This window comes from Protopterus annectens, chromosome 8.part0 (assembly GCF_019279795.1).
Source record: "Protopterus annectens isolate FY-2018-M chromosome 8.part0, PAN1.0, whole genome shotgun sequence".
NCBI classification, from domain to species: Eukaryota; Metazoa; Chordata; order Ceratodontiformes; family Protopteridae; genus Protopterus; species Protopterus annectens.
This window is the reverse complement of record NC_056741.1, coordinates 596,064,320-596,082,142: the sequence shown is the minus strand read 5'-3', so window position 1 is coordinate 596,082,142 and position 17,823 is coordinate 596,064,320. Positions and strand designations below refer to the sequence as shown.

Genomic DNA, 17,823 nt, shown 5'->3' with positions numbered 1-17,823 from the left:
ACTGCCCCCCCACCAAGCGTCTGTTGGTTACAGCCTTAAACTACACTCTAAAACTAGCAAAATACCTAGGAATCTCTCTAAACAGGCAGAAATGCAAGTTGGACTCCTCCTTAAATTTTGAAATTTATAGGAGCAACTTTCAATACCCAGTCATGCCTAGTCTCCCTGCCAGATCACGGATTAGAAAGACTGAGGTCTCCACTTTGGGTGATACTTGCTCAAGACAAGGTTCCAGCTCTGGCTGTCCAACTTTTAAGGTCAATGGCAGCATCAGTTATTTTAGTTCCCCTAGCAAGACTACACATGAGACTTCTTCAATGGCTCCTGCTAAAACAGTAGTCCCTTTCACACCATCTTGTCCTTTCAGATTTGCAAACAAAGTGATGCAAACAAGATTTAACTTGGTGGATGAAGCCAGAAAAAAGCCTATGGAGTCGCCCTTTCTCCCCATCTCAGCCCAAGGCCACAGTGACCATGGACGTTTCCGTAATATGGTGGGGTGGGGGATTTTCAGGGAATGATGGTCCAAAGCACTTGGTCAACCATGGAAGCAAACCTGCATGTCAGTGCTCTAGAATTGAGAGCAGTAGTGCTAGAATTGCAAGCATTCCAATCTGTCCTCCCTTCAGAGACAATTTCTATCCAGTCTAACATGGCAGTGGTCTGGTACATCAACAAACAAGGAGGAATAAAGTCCTATCAGTTTTGTCGAGAGGCCATGAGAATTTGACAATGGGCTTCCATCTGCTTTCTGATAGCAATGCACATTCCCAGGAATTTTTTCTTTATTTTTATATTGCATTTGTTGACCGGGAGTGTCAGACTGAGCAAAAGCCCTTTTTCAGCAGAGGCCCAGAGAGAAAAGCTCCCGACACCTATATAGGACAATTAACAATAGTAATTGGACACAGTATTAGAGAAAAAAATAATCAAGAATTTTTAGGTAAACAATCATTGGAATTCAATATATGAGAAACAATAAGCCAATAATTAATTAGGTATACAATCATCATTGCAGTAATTACCAGGTTATACAATATGTAAGCAAGCTGGATGACCGTTTCAGCATGTGGTGCAAGTAGTAGTCGTTTAACAGGAATATGCTAATTAGAAGTGCTTTTAGGCAGCATACAGCTTGCATACAGCTAAGTAAAGGGGTCTGACTGATAGTAAGGAAAGTAGGAGTAAGGATCTAAATTGGATACTTTGAAATTAAAAAGGCAGGATTTTGGTCAGGGAGGGTGTGAGCAGGGACACATCCAGTGTTTTTTAAAGTTATCTTTGGTGGCTAGTTTAAATTGTTTAGGGTTTGTCAGATATCTTATTTCTACTTGTTAATTCCAATGTGATTGCAGACAAACTGAGCAGGCATATCCTCCTGCCTCACGAGTGGTCCCTCAATTCAACAGCAGTGGCGAAGTTCTTCAGCCGCTGGGGCCAGCCTTGCTTCAATCTGTTTGCGCCTCCAGCAAATCGCAAATGCAGCAGTTACTTTGCCCTAATTCACCCACAGGGGGAGTCCCCAAGGGACGCTCTAATACATGAATGGCCCACAGGATATCTGTATGCTTTCCCTTCCCTTCCCCTGATCCCACAATTTCCAAAGAAGGCCCTTCGGCTGAGAAGCAGAGTAATACTCATTGAACCCTTCTTGCCCTGACAAATCTGGTTTCCCTTCTTTATCCTTACCTAGCGAGCCAACCATGGATTCTGGATCCAACTCCGGAATTAATCTCACACCCGCAGGGGTGGATTCGCCCAAAGATATCCAGTCTTGAGCTGACAACTGGGTTTCTCCACTTAAGTAATTGCCAGGCAGAATAATCTTACCTCCCTGGTACTTAATATTATTCTGGCGTCACATAAACCATCCATCAGGCAAATCTATCTTAGCAAGTGGAGGAGATTCCTTATTTGGTCCTGACACAGAACTAGACCCTTGCTCAGCTCCTGTTAGTGTGATTTTAGATTATTTGTCAGGTCTTGTTCATTCAGGAGCAGCAGCCTCCACCTTTCTAGTACATTTGACTGCTCTCAAACTTCCATAATGGATTCCAGGAGTCATCCGTAATCTTCCATCGTGCCTGTAAAACCTTCTTGAAAGGGGTCTTGCATATCAGACCACCCTTCAAAGAACCACTCGAACCTTGGAGTTTCACTAGTACTGCATTCTCTGACACGATCCCTTTTCAAACCTGTTGCCACTTGTGTTATACAGTTCTTATCCTGGAAATGCCTATTTTTAGTAGCCATCACAGCAGCAAGACACATGTCCAAGCTTCAGTCCTTGTGCATAAAGCGCTATTACATGGTCTTTCATAAGGACCGAGTATCACTCCAGACTAAGCCTTTCTTCCTGCCCAAAATTTCAGAATTGACAATTAACCAGACCATTGATAAACCTGTCTTTTTTCCCAAACTGCTCAAAGGAGAATACCGTTTTCATTTGTTGGATGTACATAGACCACTATGATTTTATCTGGACAGAACTAAATCAGCACGCAAGTAAGACTAGTTTGCTGCTCGGGTCCAAAATTGGGAAACTGTTTCTCAAGTGACCTTATCTAAATGGTTGAGAAATTGTATATGCTTCGTCTTCCAACATGATAAAATTCCTCTAACGAGCAAGGTCAATGCACATTCCACCAGATCAGTGGCAACTTCTGTAGCTTTCCACTGAAGGGCTTCAATGGACGATATCTGTGCAGCTGCAACTTGGGCTACCCCTCATACCTTTATCACTTATTAGAAATTGGATTTGGTCTCCAGGGGGAGAGCATCCTTCCATAAAGGCCTCCCAGGACGTAAAGTAGCTAGGGGCTCTGTCCCATCAGTAAGGAATGAATGAAGATGAACAATATCAGATAGAGAAGTTAAGTTCTTACCATAACATTCCATCTGTGTTCATTATGTCCCACCCTCCTTCGCCCTCCAAAAGGCTCCTGTAGGTCCAGATTTGGTCCAAGTCCCACATTAAGGGACCTGCTCAGATAAAGCCTCTGCTTTATCACAGGCAAAAACTCTGAGGTAACAGGGAGAGGGGCACTATGGGTAAAGCTTAGCTTGAGCGTTTTTGGCTGGCACAAACTTGTTATAAGGCCAACTCTGTTCTGAGGACAGAACTGACACCCATCAGTAATGAATGATGAGCAGCACAGGTGCAACGTTATGGTAAGAACATAACTTTTTATTTTTCCGGGAGAATGTTATTTTTCTTCAGGGGCAGAAGTTAAGGAAAATTTCTAGATTCCTTTCATAAATTTCTTATACTCCAGAGAGTTTTGCATATTGGGAAAAAAAATTTCTAGGACTGCTAAAAAAAAAAAAAAAAAAAAAAAATTCTGAACTTTTAGCACTGAATGTTAACAGTGTTGATAGTGATCCCACTGAGTGCTGTTTTGAATGTTAGTATGACATTTCCCTTAAAGGCATAATAAATGTAAATTTTCTCGTATGTGAGCTGGAGAACTGATCAGTAGAGGTGACATTTTTCTGTCTTGGGAGGAAGCATGTTATTTTGGTGATATTTCCGTTATCCATGCACTTAACTTGGTATGATTTGTTATACAAATTTATTTACCCAGGTGTTTAATTTTATTACCTTTATGGTATTTTCTGTTTTTTGTAGTGTTCGGCTTTTAGATTTTCTAGTAGTCTTGCATTTTCGTTTGGTTTTCTGACTGTTGTGGATGAAAATGTAGAAAATAGATGCAAATTTTTCATTGCCTGTCATGGGAGTTTGTACTTAAGTCCATCACAATAACTCAACCAGTTGAATGTTTTACTGTTTATTTGTAAACTGTTTCTGTATTAACGGGGCCCAAAATATTTAATTCCATGTGTAAGTGGATGAGTGATTCTCTGCAGGAGAGTGTGTTTAAATATTTTTTTCTTTTATAGGTAATAAAGTTCCTGGGAGATGAGCAGGACCAGATCACATTTGTGACTAGAGCTGTTCGGGTGGTGGACCTAATAACCAACCTGGATATGGCTGCATTCCAGTCTCATGGTGGGCTGTCTATTTTCATTCTTAGACTGGAGGTCAGTATATAAAATTTACTGTAAACAACAAGTTGAATTCAACAGTTATGTATTGCTGCAGTAAGATAAAATTTTCTGTGCTTAAAGAATTTCTTTGCCTTTTAAAAAAATTATATTAATTTTAAAGTTTGTACTTCTGTGGTTTTCTACAAGCCGAGTAGTGATTTAGGATGCGTAATTCTGAGAATAGTTTCTGTATGACATTTAAACGAGGTACAGTATTACACACTACTCAGTTTTAGATTTGTACTGTTGGCTGCGGTAACGTTGTCACCTCCCAGTAAGACGTCCTGTTCGATTCTCAGCTAGAGCGTCTTCTGTGTGGAAACATGCATGAATGGGCGTACCTTCGTTGAAGGTTGTGCGTCAGGGCTGGCAACTCATCACATAAAAATCTACTGCCAGTCATTAGTGGACAGCAGTTCCACTATGGCGACCCCTAACCAGGAAAAGCCGAAAGACAACAGCTGTTGGTCTACTGAATAAGCAGTAAAACCTGATGTAGTTGATATGAGAAGGTGTTGTAGTAGTATTAATTATGGGAATTGCCAGAAGTATTGTGCAGTCCACCTGACCAGCCAGACCTCTATTAGCTCCACAGGTGCGCCATGAAATGGGCTACTCCAGGTGTAAAGTTGTGTCCTGGATGAAGAAAGTAGTCACCTTCTCATGAGGAGCCATTTTAAATGCAAGTCCCAGAAAGTGTCAGACCTTTTTTTTTATCAAAGGTATAGACTTTGCTTTAGAGAGGGAAAGAGAAGGAAGTTTGCTTTTGGTTTGTGCAGTCTTCAGTTCCAGAACTCTGGTTTGCAGATAACATCAAAAGGCAAGTGCCCTTTGTGAATTCTTATTAGGGTACTATTCCTGAAGAGTTTTTATTGATTCATATGTTGTCCTGAAGTTGTGTAGTGATTGTGGGTGTTGGATCCTGTACAGAGGTTTGCATTAAGTGTTTGCTTGGGTGAGGAGTATCCTACCTTAGATTTACCATACGCGTTTCATTTGCTAGGGGGAAAAAAATGTAGCGTTAGAGAGGCCTTTGCTTATCCTAACGTCATCTGTGCAAGTGTTTGTCACTTCCAGGAAAAAGTAATAAGAAGTCTCTAGGGTGAGAGGACATTGAAACAAGGGCACAGCTGTGGAATGAGACAGATTTACTCCCTTGACATCTTGTTGGCCTAAGAGCACCGAATCTGGTTAAGTGGTTTCTGAGCCCCCAGTTTTGGCATCTTTTACCCACTGGCCTCTGGCAAGACCCTCTGGTGGTGAACTTGTAACAGTCTTCTAGTGTGGCCTTCCAGGCCTTTTTCTGTGTTGTAGGGCTTGTGGATATAAAGGCCATATGTTTGAATAGAAGTGGTCACACAAGTAGTTGTATGTCTAATTGGTGCCACTCTGGTGATCTAACTCTGGCACATGTGCCATGGAAATAGTGTAGGAGCTTGGCTTATTTTCTAAAAAAAAAAAAGCATATGTGGCTTAACTGGAGGTCTTCCACTACCTTTTCCTGGAAATGCATGTTTATAAGCCATGTATGCCTGCCTTACTTCAGGCCTTTGACCCTTTATTTCTACACCTGCTTTTTCCCCTTGCAAAGAGTGGTGTTATAGTCTGTGAGTTTAAAGAGCATGGTATAAAAACTGTTTCAGCTGTGACAGAACATATAGCAGGCCAATTACCCTTGCTTCTTTTGCCATTCGTTCAGTGAAGGACTTTCACCCCAAGGAAGTCAGAATCTTCTTTAGAAGATGAGGGTGTAGAGTATGCTTCCCTATTGTTGCCCCCCACCCCTCAGATTTTGACAGTAGTTCATATGCCAGATGACATATATAGGTAGTTACTAGGCATGCAGTCCAGGAGAACATTAGGGATTGGTTCTGCTCATCTTGGAAGATCTCATAGCAGCCATTTTACTTCACGTTTGAGATCTCTGAAAATTCTTTTGTGACTGCTTAATTGGAAACTGTCTTAAATCCACCCATTCTAAAGAAGCTTGACATGCTCTGCAGAGTTTACCAGACTTCCTTCTATAAAAATATGGTAGTGGATCTGGTTGCGATTTTTAACTGGATGCATTTTGTTGGTCCTGAATATCTCCTGGTCCCCCAGTGTCTTCTCATATGAAACCAAAAGTAGGGTATTAAGTTTAGGGAATGGGCGTGTCCAGGTTTGCCTTACACTGAGAGGATTTGTTAGACTTGCATGACAAGTTAACACTGAAAATCCTGATGCAAATGGAGGTTTTCTTTCCGTGCAAGGATAAGACTGTTAAAACTGTCCATTTGGTTGAGGCAGTGCAGAGTTAAGTATGGTGCTATATTTGGCTGTGATTAGGAGACCTTATCAGGTTGAGAATTGAGACCATTCCAAATGATGTGAAAAGGTAACTGCTTAATGCATCTTTAGGCAGAGATCTCATTTTTCAATCCTTCCTTGCAAGAAATGCCCCCCCCCCCCCCAAAAAAAAAAAGTGTGGTGGGTGGGTGGTGAAAAATGTAAAAAACCTTCATGGTAGAAAGGAAGGTTGTCAATATGCTTTTCCCAAGGATATAGCAGAAATCCAAACATTGTTCCTTCTACAATATTAGACATTTAATCTACAGGTTGGAAAAAAGATCCTCTGAGAAACAGTGGTAATGAAGAGAAAAGGTAATTGTAGGCCTGCTGCTAAAAACTCCTTTGAGCCTTGTGTTAAGTTATGCTGACTTCACAGATGAGCACACAACCTTCCTTCTCCCCCGACTGTTGCCGGTTTCCCTCCCCAGTGTCTAGAGAAGGAATTATTATTTTTCTTTCTCCTTTGCCACCCAGCCACAGTAGTTGCCCTCCTCTTTTAGGGTCAGGCAAACATTTTTTTTCCTTTAAGGTTTATTTTGCCCGGTTTTTACTTTAAATGACTGCATCTTGGGTACCATCACATTCGGGTAGAATAGAATTTAAGATTTTCCTGCTTTTTGTGGAAGAATGCCCTCTGATCTCAAGGATCAGATGGCATTGACCTTGTCTCACCTCAGATTATCCTGCTAGAAGAAACTTGGAGAAGGCTTCTATTTCAGACTGTTCATGTTCCCCAGGAAAGATGGCTTATAGAAACTGCTTCATACCATGAGACTACAATACTTCCTAAAGGTCCTAAATTTGAAAATTATTACTCTGCTTTCCCTCTTAATGCTTGGAGCAGTTATGGTCACATTAGGCTTCTGACACCTAATTATACAAGCACAAATGTAGAAAAAGCCAAACTGCAACCAAAAACGAATACGAAGCTCCGTTCAAACAAACAGTCTTTAATGTAGCTTAAAATCCACCAAATTGAGCGCTTTCATTTGCCCTAAGCAAGTACCAATAAAGATGGACGCATTCTCTAGTTTAGTATAAGAGAATTTCCTATTCCTCTGTTGCAGAATTCTTAGTGTGGGATTCTCTGCCTCAGGCAACCTGAATGTTGGCTCCTTTACAAAAGCTTAAGCCTGGCTGCTGTAGGTGTGTGGGACGTCACATGTAGGGCCATAAACCAGATACCTTAAATGTGACGTCTGCACGCACAGACATCAGAACTTTTCAGCCGCAGTCAGTCACATTGATCGGTTCATTCCTCTACTCGAAGACGTCTGACTCTTCTACCCCATTGGGGATTTTTGCCTCTATTGCTTGAGCTTGGTTTGCTGTAGTTACTGTTAAGCGATGTCAGCTAAGAAGGGTAAATGCCAATGTGGGCACCAGGTTCCAAAAAGATGCGCACAACTGCTTGTCTTTTGTTGAGGTTTGGAGCACAACCATACCGTTTGATACATTTGTCAGTCTTGTGTACCCAAGACCCTCCATAGCTGTTTGGGTGCCTTTAACGTATACTTGGAAAACCAGAGGCTCAAAAAACTTCCGTTCAGGATGGATCCTGAATCAGCCATCTGGAACCACCACAGAAAAAGGCCAAGGTTTCCAAGCCTACTCCCTCTGCCGTTCTGCAATCGGACATCCCGTCAGCTTCTGATATAGGTGTTGAGGCGATGTCCAACTGAACCATTTACTTCTATGGCTCCCCTCAAAGGTGTTTCGGAAGTAACGCTCAGCACTTGCACTGAGATGGCCCTGACATTGTTCCCTACTAGTGTTGAGGGGGAACCAGTTATCGGGTGTCCGACCGGGATCCCACTGTCTGAAACCCCTACCATTTCCCAGGCTTCTGAACCCAGGCCTTCTCTGAGGCCTGTGCTTTTAAAAAGAAAACACCAGACTCCACCTTTTGAAGGAGTCCCAAACTGGTAATCATTTACCAGCTGTGTGATGCAGGCCTTCATGGCCCTTGGGCCCACAGCCACTTCTCCTCCACTGTTCCAGTGCTTAATCCCAGGCCTCCTTCTGCCACTTCCCTCCCATTACCTAAGAAGGAGAGGAAGAACAGGAACCCTACTAATCTTCTAATGAATCAGTCTCCTATTCCTAACAAATTGCACCCCCCTCTTGAATACTATTCCCCACATGAGGAATCCGTAGAAGGTGAGACTCCACCAGAGGCTGTCAAAAATGAAAGAATATTTTAAATGAGACACTTGCCAAATGACTAACACTCAAAGGAGGTACTTGGAACTCCTCCAAGTGGAATCTCCTTTGCCTTCAGCCAAGGTCTTTATTATATTAACGAAAGTTCATATACTCGAATGCTGTAAACACAGAAAATGCCGGACATTGAACCCTTTATTGTGGAGGGGCTGGACCCCCACACTCCTGCTAATTATATATGCCAACTCTGAGATCGCACTGCAGTGAGGAAAGGGCAAATTTCCCGATCTTAACTGTACCGCGACCTCTCTCAAAAACAAACCAGTGTCCATCATTTTTGCTGTTTACAGCGCTTGATATTTTGGACTTTCATTCTTCTAATTGGGACTCTTCAGCCATCCCACCTATCATCCCTGCCTACCTTGATGCCTTCACCTCAGCATCAAAGAACCCAGACTCTCAGCCATCTTCCCCTATGAGACCTGACAGGTTCTACAAAGTTCTAGATTAACAGTAATTCCTAGTTAAGCCACCTCTGGCAGACCCTCGTGTAATTGCTGTATCCCATGATATGCAGTCTAGACTGATTTCTTCAGCATCTCTTCTGCCCACAGATGAGGATAGCAAAAGCATGGACATGATAGGAAAAAAGGTTTACACCTCTTCCACTCTAGCCTTCAGAGCTATCAACTTATTAAACCCACATGATTAAATATGCCTTGGACTAGTCTCACAAGCCTCTACTCTCTTGGCATCCACCCCTGATTGTCCAACAAATCTGAGATGACATCTAAACTGTCCCTGGCTTCCTAGGTAGCCAAGCAATTGTATTAGATACAGTTACGATGCAGCAGAGGCCTCTGCTAGGTCTGCTGCTTCTGCATCAGCACTCCACAGAAGCTCTTGGCTATACCTCCAACCCCTACCATAGGATTTCAATTTCAAAAACCTGCAGGAAAAAAGTAAAGAGCTTCAAGACATCAAGCAATTGCTGGTGTCCCCCATCCCTAAATCCTGCAGGAATTAGCCGGCTAAGACTACTTTTGTCAGGAGGCCCCCCTCCTCTCCCAGCCCTTCCTCTTCCAGGCAAAGGAGGGGAACCTGGAGTCTAGCCTCCTCCAGGCCAGTTGCTTCACAACCCAGACAACCTTTTCAAGATAGAAGTGGACCCACCATTGCATGACTGCCTTTCCCAACTCCCGTTGTCAGCCCACCTTTCCCACTGCCTCCCCATTTCGAAATCCATCACATCAGACCGCTGGGTACTGGCAATCATACTAAATGTTTATTTCCTTTCTTGGAAGGAAAAAACCCTTAAAAGGGGCACCCCCCCAAAAAAAATCAATTCCACCTCATCCCTCCCGTATTGCAAATCCTGAGATTACGAACCCTAGAACCTGTCCCTCCAGGGCAGGAAGGAAAAGGCTTCTACTCAAGACTTTTTCCTTGTCCACAAAAAAGATGGCCCTTTGAGACCAGTACTAGATTTGTCCTTTCTAAACTTTTTCCTAAAAGTTCCAACATTCAGAATGTTATCACTTCAAGCCCTTCTTCCTTTGCCAGCCCAGGCTTTGATGGCCACACTAGACGTAAAGGAAGCATATTTCCATAAAACCCTCCAACAGAAAATGTTTCACTGGGCCCTGCTCTCATTTTCAACTTACAGCCTTGCCTTTTGGTTTGTCTACTGCACTCAGGGTATTTACAAAATGCCAAGCCCCAGACATAGCTTTCTGCAGAACCAAAGGTGTCCAAATCTACCCCTACCTAGGCATCCTCATTCTTGCAGAAACAGAGGAGACACTCCAAAATAATCTGTGGTTTACCACTTCCCTACTTCACAGTTGAAGGTTCACTCTCAACCTCCTAAAATCATCCTTAATCCCACAGCAGTACAAGATCTTTCTAGGCTGCAGGATCAGAACAGACCTGATGTGGGCTTTCCTCCCCCAGGACAAAGTTCTGTTGCTTTCCACTCACTCCCAAAGCTTGTTACAGGTTCATCAGATATCTGCAAGTCAGTTCCTACAGATCTTAGGAGTCATGGTAGCCACCATCCCGATGGTGCCCCTTGCCAGAATGCACATGCAAAAGCTCCAATGGTACCCTAAAAATGTGTTGTCATAACACCAGCATCCCCTAGCGCAACAACTTGCCCTCCTACCCTGCCTCAAAGCAGAACTAAGGTGGTGGATCCATCAAATACTTCTGAATCCAGGCCTTCCACTTCAACCACCCTCCCCAACCCAACATATGCATACAGATGCATCAGACCTAGGGTGAGGGGGCTACCATGAAAGGTTTCATGGTACAGGAATCCTACCCTCCAAAAGAAACATGTCATTGTGAGGGAAATGACTGCAGCACTTCTAGCCCTGAAAGCCTTCCTTCCTATTCTTCAACTGGGCCTCCTTCAGATATTTACAGACAACACCACAGTCATGTGGTATCTCAACAAACAGGGAGTGACCAAGGCCTACCTCCTATGTTGGCTAACAAATTTGTGACCTCGCCTCCAGGTGCAGCTTATTCCTGCAGGCAACATACATCCCCTCTCAAGACAACAAACAAGTGGATATTCTCAGCACAACATCCTCTCTACAGCACGAGTGGATGTTGAACAGGGATAGCTTTCTAGACATCGTCCACTGGTGGGGCACATCTCGTGTAGATCTGTTTGCCTCCCTGCAGAACAGAAATTGAAAAAATTCTGCACCAAGGACCACTCTCCACTTGCCTGGAGGGTAGATTCCTTCAGCATTCCATTGAAGGTACAGTTTCTATATGCTTTCCCATCCTTCCCCCTCATTCAAAAAGTCGTCCTGAAAATCAGGAAGTACAAACCAAAAATGTTGCTGGTGACTCCCTACTGGCCAAGGCAGCACCAGTTTCCCCCACTACTACTCTCATTAGCCAAGGACAAACTCCACAAGATGGATCTTTTCACACAGCAGAAAGGAACTCCATTTCATCCTCACCAGCAGATGTTAAGCTTAACACTCTGGGTGATAAACTTCTAATCCCTTTCAGACACCACTACTCCGAGAACGTGCTTTCAGTCCTGAGGGAGGCCAGGAAACAAACTACTAGGAAATCCTACTTATGAAAATGGGAAAGATTTTCCAAATGGTGTCTACATAAGGACAAGTACTCCTGCCCCCCCCCCCCGTCCTTACTGTGTGTGAACTAATTAAGGCTGGTCTTTTTTACTCTAAAGTAAAAGTCGACCCATCAACCGTTTCAGCCTGCCTACCACTGTATCCCCCTTTACTATCCAGGCTAGATGGCAACTATTTCCGAAAGGTGTCTTACACATCAGACCACCAAGAAAACCCATCTCACCCACCCCAAGACATAAATTTCATTTTGGAAAAACTGACACTGTCCCCATTTGAACCAGCTGTTGTTGCTACACTCCAGATGTGTACATGGAAGGGTGTACTGCTGGTAGCCCTTACCTCAGTTCGAAGAGTGTCAGAGTTACAAGCTCTAATGGCCTGCTCCCCTTACACTACCTTCCATAAGGATAGGGTGACCCTATGCACTAACCCTTCCTTCATGCCTAAAGTGGTCAACGAACTGCCCCTAAGCCAATCCATTCACCTGCCCACCTTCTTTCCCTCTCCAACCAATGACAGTGAAAGGATACTCCATTCCCTGGATGTGCATAGACAACTAAGATTTTACCTAGACACAATTAAACCCATCAGAAAATCTAACCTATTTGTGTCCTTCCATCCTAGGGCCCTGGCAAGGCAGTATCCAAAGAAAGCATTTCCTGTTGGATCAGGAAAACTGTTTCCTTCTAGTACTTTCACCATGGCAAGCACCTATGCAAGGGGTAAGAGCACACATTACCAGGGGCATTGCAACCTCCATAGCCTTCCTCAAAGGCCAGGGCACAGCCTCCATCCTGGAAGCAGTCCACCTGGTCCACTGTTCACACCTTCAAACACTACAAATTGGACCACATCTCCAGAGCCCGGGCAGGGTTTGCTGGAATCGGCTACATCTACCTCCACACTTCCTTCTCATTAAGCTGTGGTACTCTTCCCACACTAAGAATACTGCAACATAGAATAGAAGGATATAGAATAGTTGTGTAAAATCTTACCATAATCTTAGATGTCCTCTTCCTTGTTGCAGTATTCTTTCCCACCCACCCCTCCCCTTTTTTTGCTACTGACACTACTTTAGGGCACTCAGAAACTGTACCCTAGATCAGGGCGGACTAGCCAGCATATGGCACTTTGCACTTCTAGCTGACATCTCTTGTTATTCTCTATGGGACTGTCTGACTGGGCATTTAAGTTCTGAGGTCTGTGCGTGCAGATGTCGCATCCAAGGTCCCTGGTTTACGGCCGTACATGTGATGTCACATGCACCTACAGCAGCCAGGTCTAAGCTTTTGTGTAGGAGCCAATGTTCAGATTGCCTGAGGTGGCGAATCCCACACTAAGAATACTTAAACATGAAAGAGAAGGACATATAAGGTTATGGTAATATTTTACACTACTATTCTTTCTCAGAACATAAGATTCTTGTTAAAATTTTCCTAACTAGTGTGTAATACTCTACTTATCAGGGTCTTTCTGGGAGACCTACTAGACAAAGCCCTGTACAGGTGTTTCTTGGCTCCCAAAAAGCCATGTTTCTAGTGCAGTTTTTTGTACAGAAATCCTAGAGGACAGCCCTCACAGAAAACTAGTTCTGATGTCTATAGTACCTCTGGCAAAACTCCATCTGCAAAAACGTTGGTAGTGCTTAACTTGTGAGCAATTTTCACACCCCTAGAGAAAGCCTTGACTGCCTCATTGTTCATCATTGGAGTAGGAATACTTGGACTTGTGAAGAAGGCTCGATGTCCAGCCCATTTTCAAGAGCTTTCACTTTTCTTCTCTAGGCTGGGAATATGCCCTTCCAACTGGATTTTCAGCACATCTGTGAAATAAGAAGCTGATACCAGTTTGTTGTATGTTGGTTAGTGTGTGAGAAAAATCAGTGCGAATTACTAGTCAGTCTACCTTTTCAGACTGGTTTCCAGAATGCAGACAAGTACTCCTTATGGAAAAATAAAAATGTATGTTTGGAAGGTGAGGCAATTTTTTTGTAATTACTCCCCCCAAAAATGATCAGACTATAAAGAGTAGTGGTATTGTGTGTAGAAAGCAGATGCCCTTCAAGAAGTTTGCTGTGCTTGGGCACAGAGCACAGTGTTGCTTCTGGGTCCTCTTTAGGTTTGGCTGAATTAAAAGCCAGTAAAGCAGAGCGCAAATGCTTGCGAAGACTCCTTGAACTAGAAAAGGCTGAATGCCATGCCCAGGACTGCCATGGCATCACTCAAGTTGTCCACAAACACCCTGCTCAAAAAGAAAGGCAAGATCCGTGGAGAAAAGGAGTATCTAGATTGATGTACAAGTGGAGTCCTGAGGCTGCCGTAGGAGTGAAAGCATTGGGTCCATTGACACTTCGGCAGCTTCTGACTCTGGCTACTTGGACCACGTCTTGTGGCTGTGGCCTTCAGGAGGCTGCTGTATGTTGAGATGATCCCGAGCTGAAACTTCTGGCTGCTAGCTTGGACTTCTCTGCAAGCTTCTTCTAGTACCCATATTTGATAAAATGAATGTGAGGGCAGTTTCCCCCTCTACACAAGGGCATCTGGAGAGTTGAGAAGTAATTTCTTCCAGGCTGTGACGAGATTGGCTAGGCTGTCACTGGCATTGGAAGGAACCCAAAGGTATTCAAGGTTTAAAGTTCTGCCCTCTCTGCTTCAGCATGAGATAGTCGGGCTGTCCTGTCATTAAGTGTCAGTGGCTGCTACTCAAGACCTGATAGTTTCAGTATTTTTTCCACCCGAGTCTACAGCCATTATGTGATCAAGCAGCATTGTCAGAGGTTCCTAGACATGCAAGAGTAGAGAACCTGGAGAGTCTCATTCCTTTTGACTTTGAAGTGGATGAGTTCCGCTGTGTAGAGTAGATATTCCCCTCACTTGCATTTCAGAGACTAAGGGCATTTACCTTTTTCTTTCATCACAGAAAATTTGACGATACCCTCAATATAGTGAAGTGTGTAATTTTAAATGGGAGGGTTAAAGATTTCTCATCTGCTAAGAAATGGTGTAAGGAGTTGTAGAGCATGCCAGAACAGAAGCTCTTAACTATTCCTCCAGTGATTGAAGCTTTAGAAGATTGTTTAATGTATCTCTGAAGCTGTACTTGCAGTTGACATTTCTCTGGAAACTGGACCATTTTACATGTTTGTGAATTCCTGCAAGTACTTGTGCAAGACCATTACTGCTGGCTGCTGTGGCATCCATGGATTCCAGCAAAGCATCATCTTGTTACCCAACCAGGTAACTGATCGGGAAGGTAAGGTACTTGACTCCTATGGGAAGAATGTCTGCATTTCTGCAACCCTGACCATCATGGCTGTTAGTTGCCAACTGAGAGAAGTACTAGAAGGCTCTCTTGAACCATTTGAAAGAGAAGATTGAGAAGATAGAAGATGAGGTTGAGAGAAACTGTGCTAAACTTGAACAGCTTCACCTCTCATGTTGACATATGCTCTCAAGTTCAGCTTTGATGGTATGGACACATGATGCAAGAGTAGCAGCGCAATGAGGTCAGTGCTGAGAGTAAGATCATGTGGAACCATAGCTAAAAGCCCTCCAGCTGCAGAAAAATTGCTGCATTATAGACCTTCGTGGACCTGGTGTGTTAATATTTTGATGGAATAGAATAGATAATCTGTTTAATAGTAGAAATGAGGTTTTAGAATCAGCCAGTGGATAATCTTAAGACAGAGGTCAATACAGTTTGATTTCTGTTGAAGTGCTATACAAAAACAGGTTGCATTTACTTGTACAGCAATATACAAGTTTCAGTTACGGAGCAAGAGAAAAACAGTAGAGTTATAAGTATAGGTGTGATTTACTTACATTTACAGGATAAGACAAGTTAGAAAGGTAGGAGTTGGTGATAGTCTAGAACTCAGTCACCATCCTCAGCAGTGGGCAACAAAGATGCAAGATTTGGAACAGGACAGTGTACGAGAGAAACATTGGATCAGAGAGAAGATTGAGTTCCTATTTAGACATGCAGTAGTGAGTTTGAGTTTTCATTTTAATTGAGAGAAGATGCGGAATGAGGGACAGTTACTGCAAGATCATACCCGAGCACCAGTGATTGTGCAAGTTTAGAATGGTGGCAGCGGCCATTGTCCTTAAACATGGTGGAAATTCCTTTGCAACAGAATCAAATGCTGTACCATAATAAGCTAATGGGTGATAGTTGTCCCTGTGTTTCTATACAAGCACACTCTAAGCACATCCATTTCTTTCACGACAAAATAAAATGAAAGTCTTTCCATAATCCAATAACCCTAAAGCTAGGGCAGTAGCTAAAGGTAGTTTTAAATTTTGAAATGAATTTTCCTCATCACTATACCAAGAAAAGGACTTTGTATCCTGTTTCAAAAGATTTGTCAAAGGTTTAGCAATTTCTACAGACATCTAAGTACCTAAGAAAGATCTAAGCTGATGCTGAGTGGTTGGATATGGGACTTTAGCTATTATCTCAGTACGAGATAGTAACATCTGCCTGCTACCCTGAAATTTCAGATGACCAAGGTAATTTCCCTGGGATGACATAGCTGTAAATTTTCTCTAACATCTTATGTCCTTTTTCTGTATGGATAGCTAAAAGATGTGATGTAATCTGCTGACATGAGTGTATATCACATCGAAAACACAATTCAGCGAACACCTATTCATTGACCCCAAAACAGCGAACACCTTTTTATCGAACGTTCGCATCAGCGAATGTATTTACCAGTGCAAAGTGTTAGCTGTCCATTTGGAGATTGCCCATTTTCACCACTGTAGTGCGATGTCTGAGTTGGTAAAAGTAGGGGGGTATGGGGGCTCAGCTCCCCATGTGTGTTGATGTACTGCACTGTGTGTTTTGCTCAGTTTGTTGGACAGCTAACTATTTGCCCTAGGAAAATTTTCAATGTGCCATTTTGATGAAAGGAGCATTTGCGGTTTTGGGTTAGATTAGGTGTTCACTGTATAGTGTTTTTGATAATATGAGATAGACTTGCTGACACTGCTGAAAAGAATCTGATGCTATTAGTAAATCTACATATTGCACTAACAGATCCACCAGGAAATCGCATCTTCCAAATCCATTTTTAGAATTTGAGAAAAATGGAGTTTGTTTATCCCTCTAGTAAATGTTCCTGTATACTGCTGTCCCTTACACGTAAGTGAGAACAGAAACTGAATTTCAGGGTGGATGGGTATAGCAAAGAATGCTGACCACACATCTATCACAGAAAAGCATTTTGCTGTATGTTGTATGCAACTAAGTATTGTTGCTGGAATTTGGAACCACCCAGGAAAAGTTGTTAATACTGCATTGTTTACAGCCCTTGCATCTTGCACAAACCTTTAAGTATCCTTTCTTGACCTTTTCACAGGGAGAATAGGAGTATTACAAGGGCTTTTAGCTGGCGCTGCTGTTTCTTTGTATTAAGGGCTTAATTACAAGTTTGATTACCTCCTATGCTTCTGGTTATAGTGGCTACTGCAGAACTCTAGGGAGAGTTCTGGATTAATTTAATTTTATTTTTATTGGTTCTACAGATTTTAATGTAGTAGGTACTTGCTGCAGCAGTTTTTCAGCTGTATGTATGCGTTCAGCAGGCTTTTCCTCAGCTTCTAAGACTGCTAATACTTCCTTGTCATTCTTTTGGAATATTCCAATACACCCCTTCTGGTGTAAAGTAAATGGTACAACCCAGTTTGCATAACGGGTCTTCCCTTGCAAATTTACTAGTGCGGTAGTACTCAAAAGAAGAGTGCCTTTCTTCAATCGGTCCTAAAGAATGGGTATAGGTTCTGAAACGGGATACGTGACAATAGCATTTGTTAATCTTAACTGCCTTTACTTTGTTTTTATACTGGTATCTGATTCTGAGGTAACTTTTAATACAGACCTAGTGGCTCAGAGCTCCAGTCTCCACTAGCAAAGGAATTATCTTTGAATTTATTTGCACCTTAACATAGTCCCTTTTGATCTATTGGCAGCAGAGGACTGATTTATTTCTGTTTTGTTATTCTGACATAGTACGGTAATTCCTGACTCCTTCCAATTTGAGGAGGTGGTGAAAGAAAGGCAGCATTGTTATAATTTGGTTGCCTTTCAGTCCAGGTATCTTGGATTCTCTGCATTCGGTTATGTGGGCATTCCCCTCTCCAGTGTTTTGCTTTTCCACATT

General features: G+C 42.8%; 1 protein-coding gene across 1 annotated transcript in view; it reads left to right on the top strand.

Moving 5' to 3' along the window:
* Positions 1-17,823, top strand: part of HUWE1 (HECT, UBA and WWE domain containing E3 ubiquitin protein ligase 1) — a gene marked incomplete in the record, with an annotated part of 5,008,559 nt that overhangs the window by 1,315,188 nt on the left and 3,675,548 nt on the right. Inside the window, 1 exon segment of the mRNA XM_044079288.1 lies at positions 3,901-4,041. Within this exon segment, the coding sequence (XP_043935223.1) occupies positions 3,901-4,041 (141 nt within the window).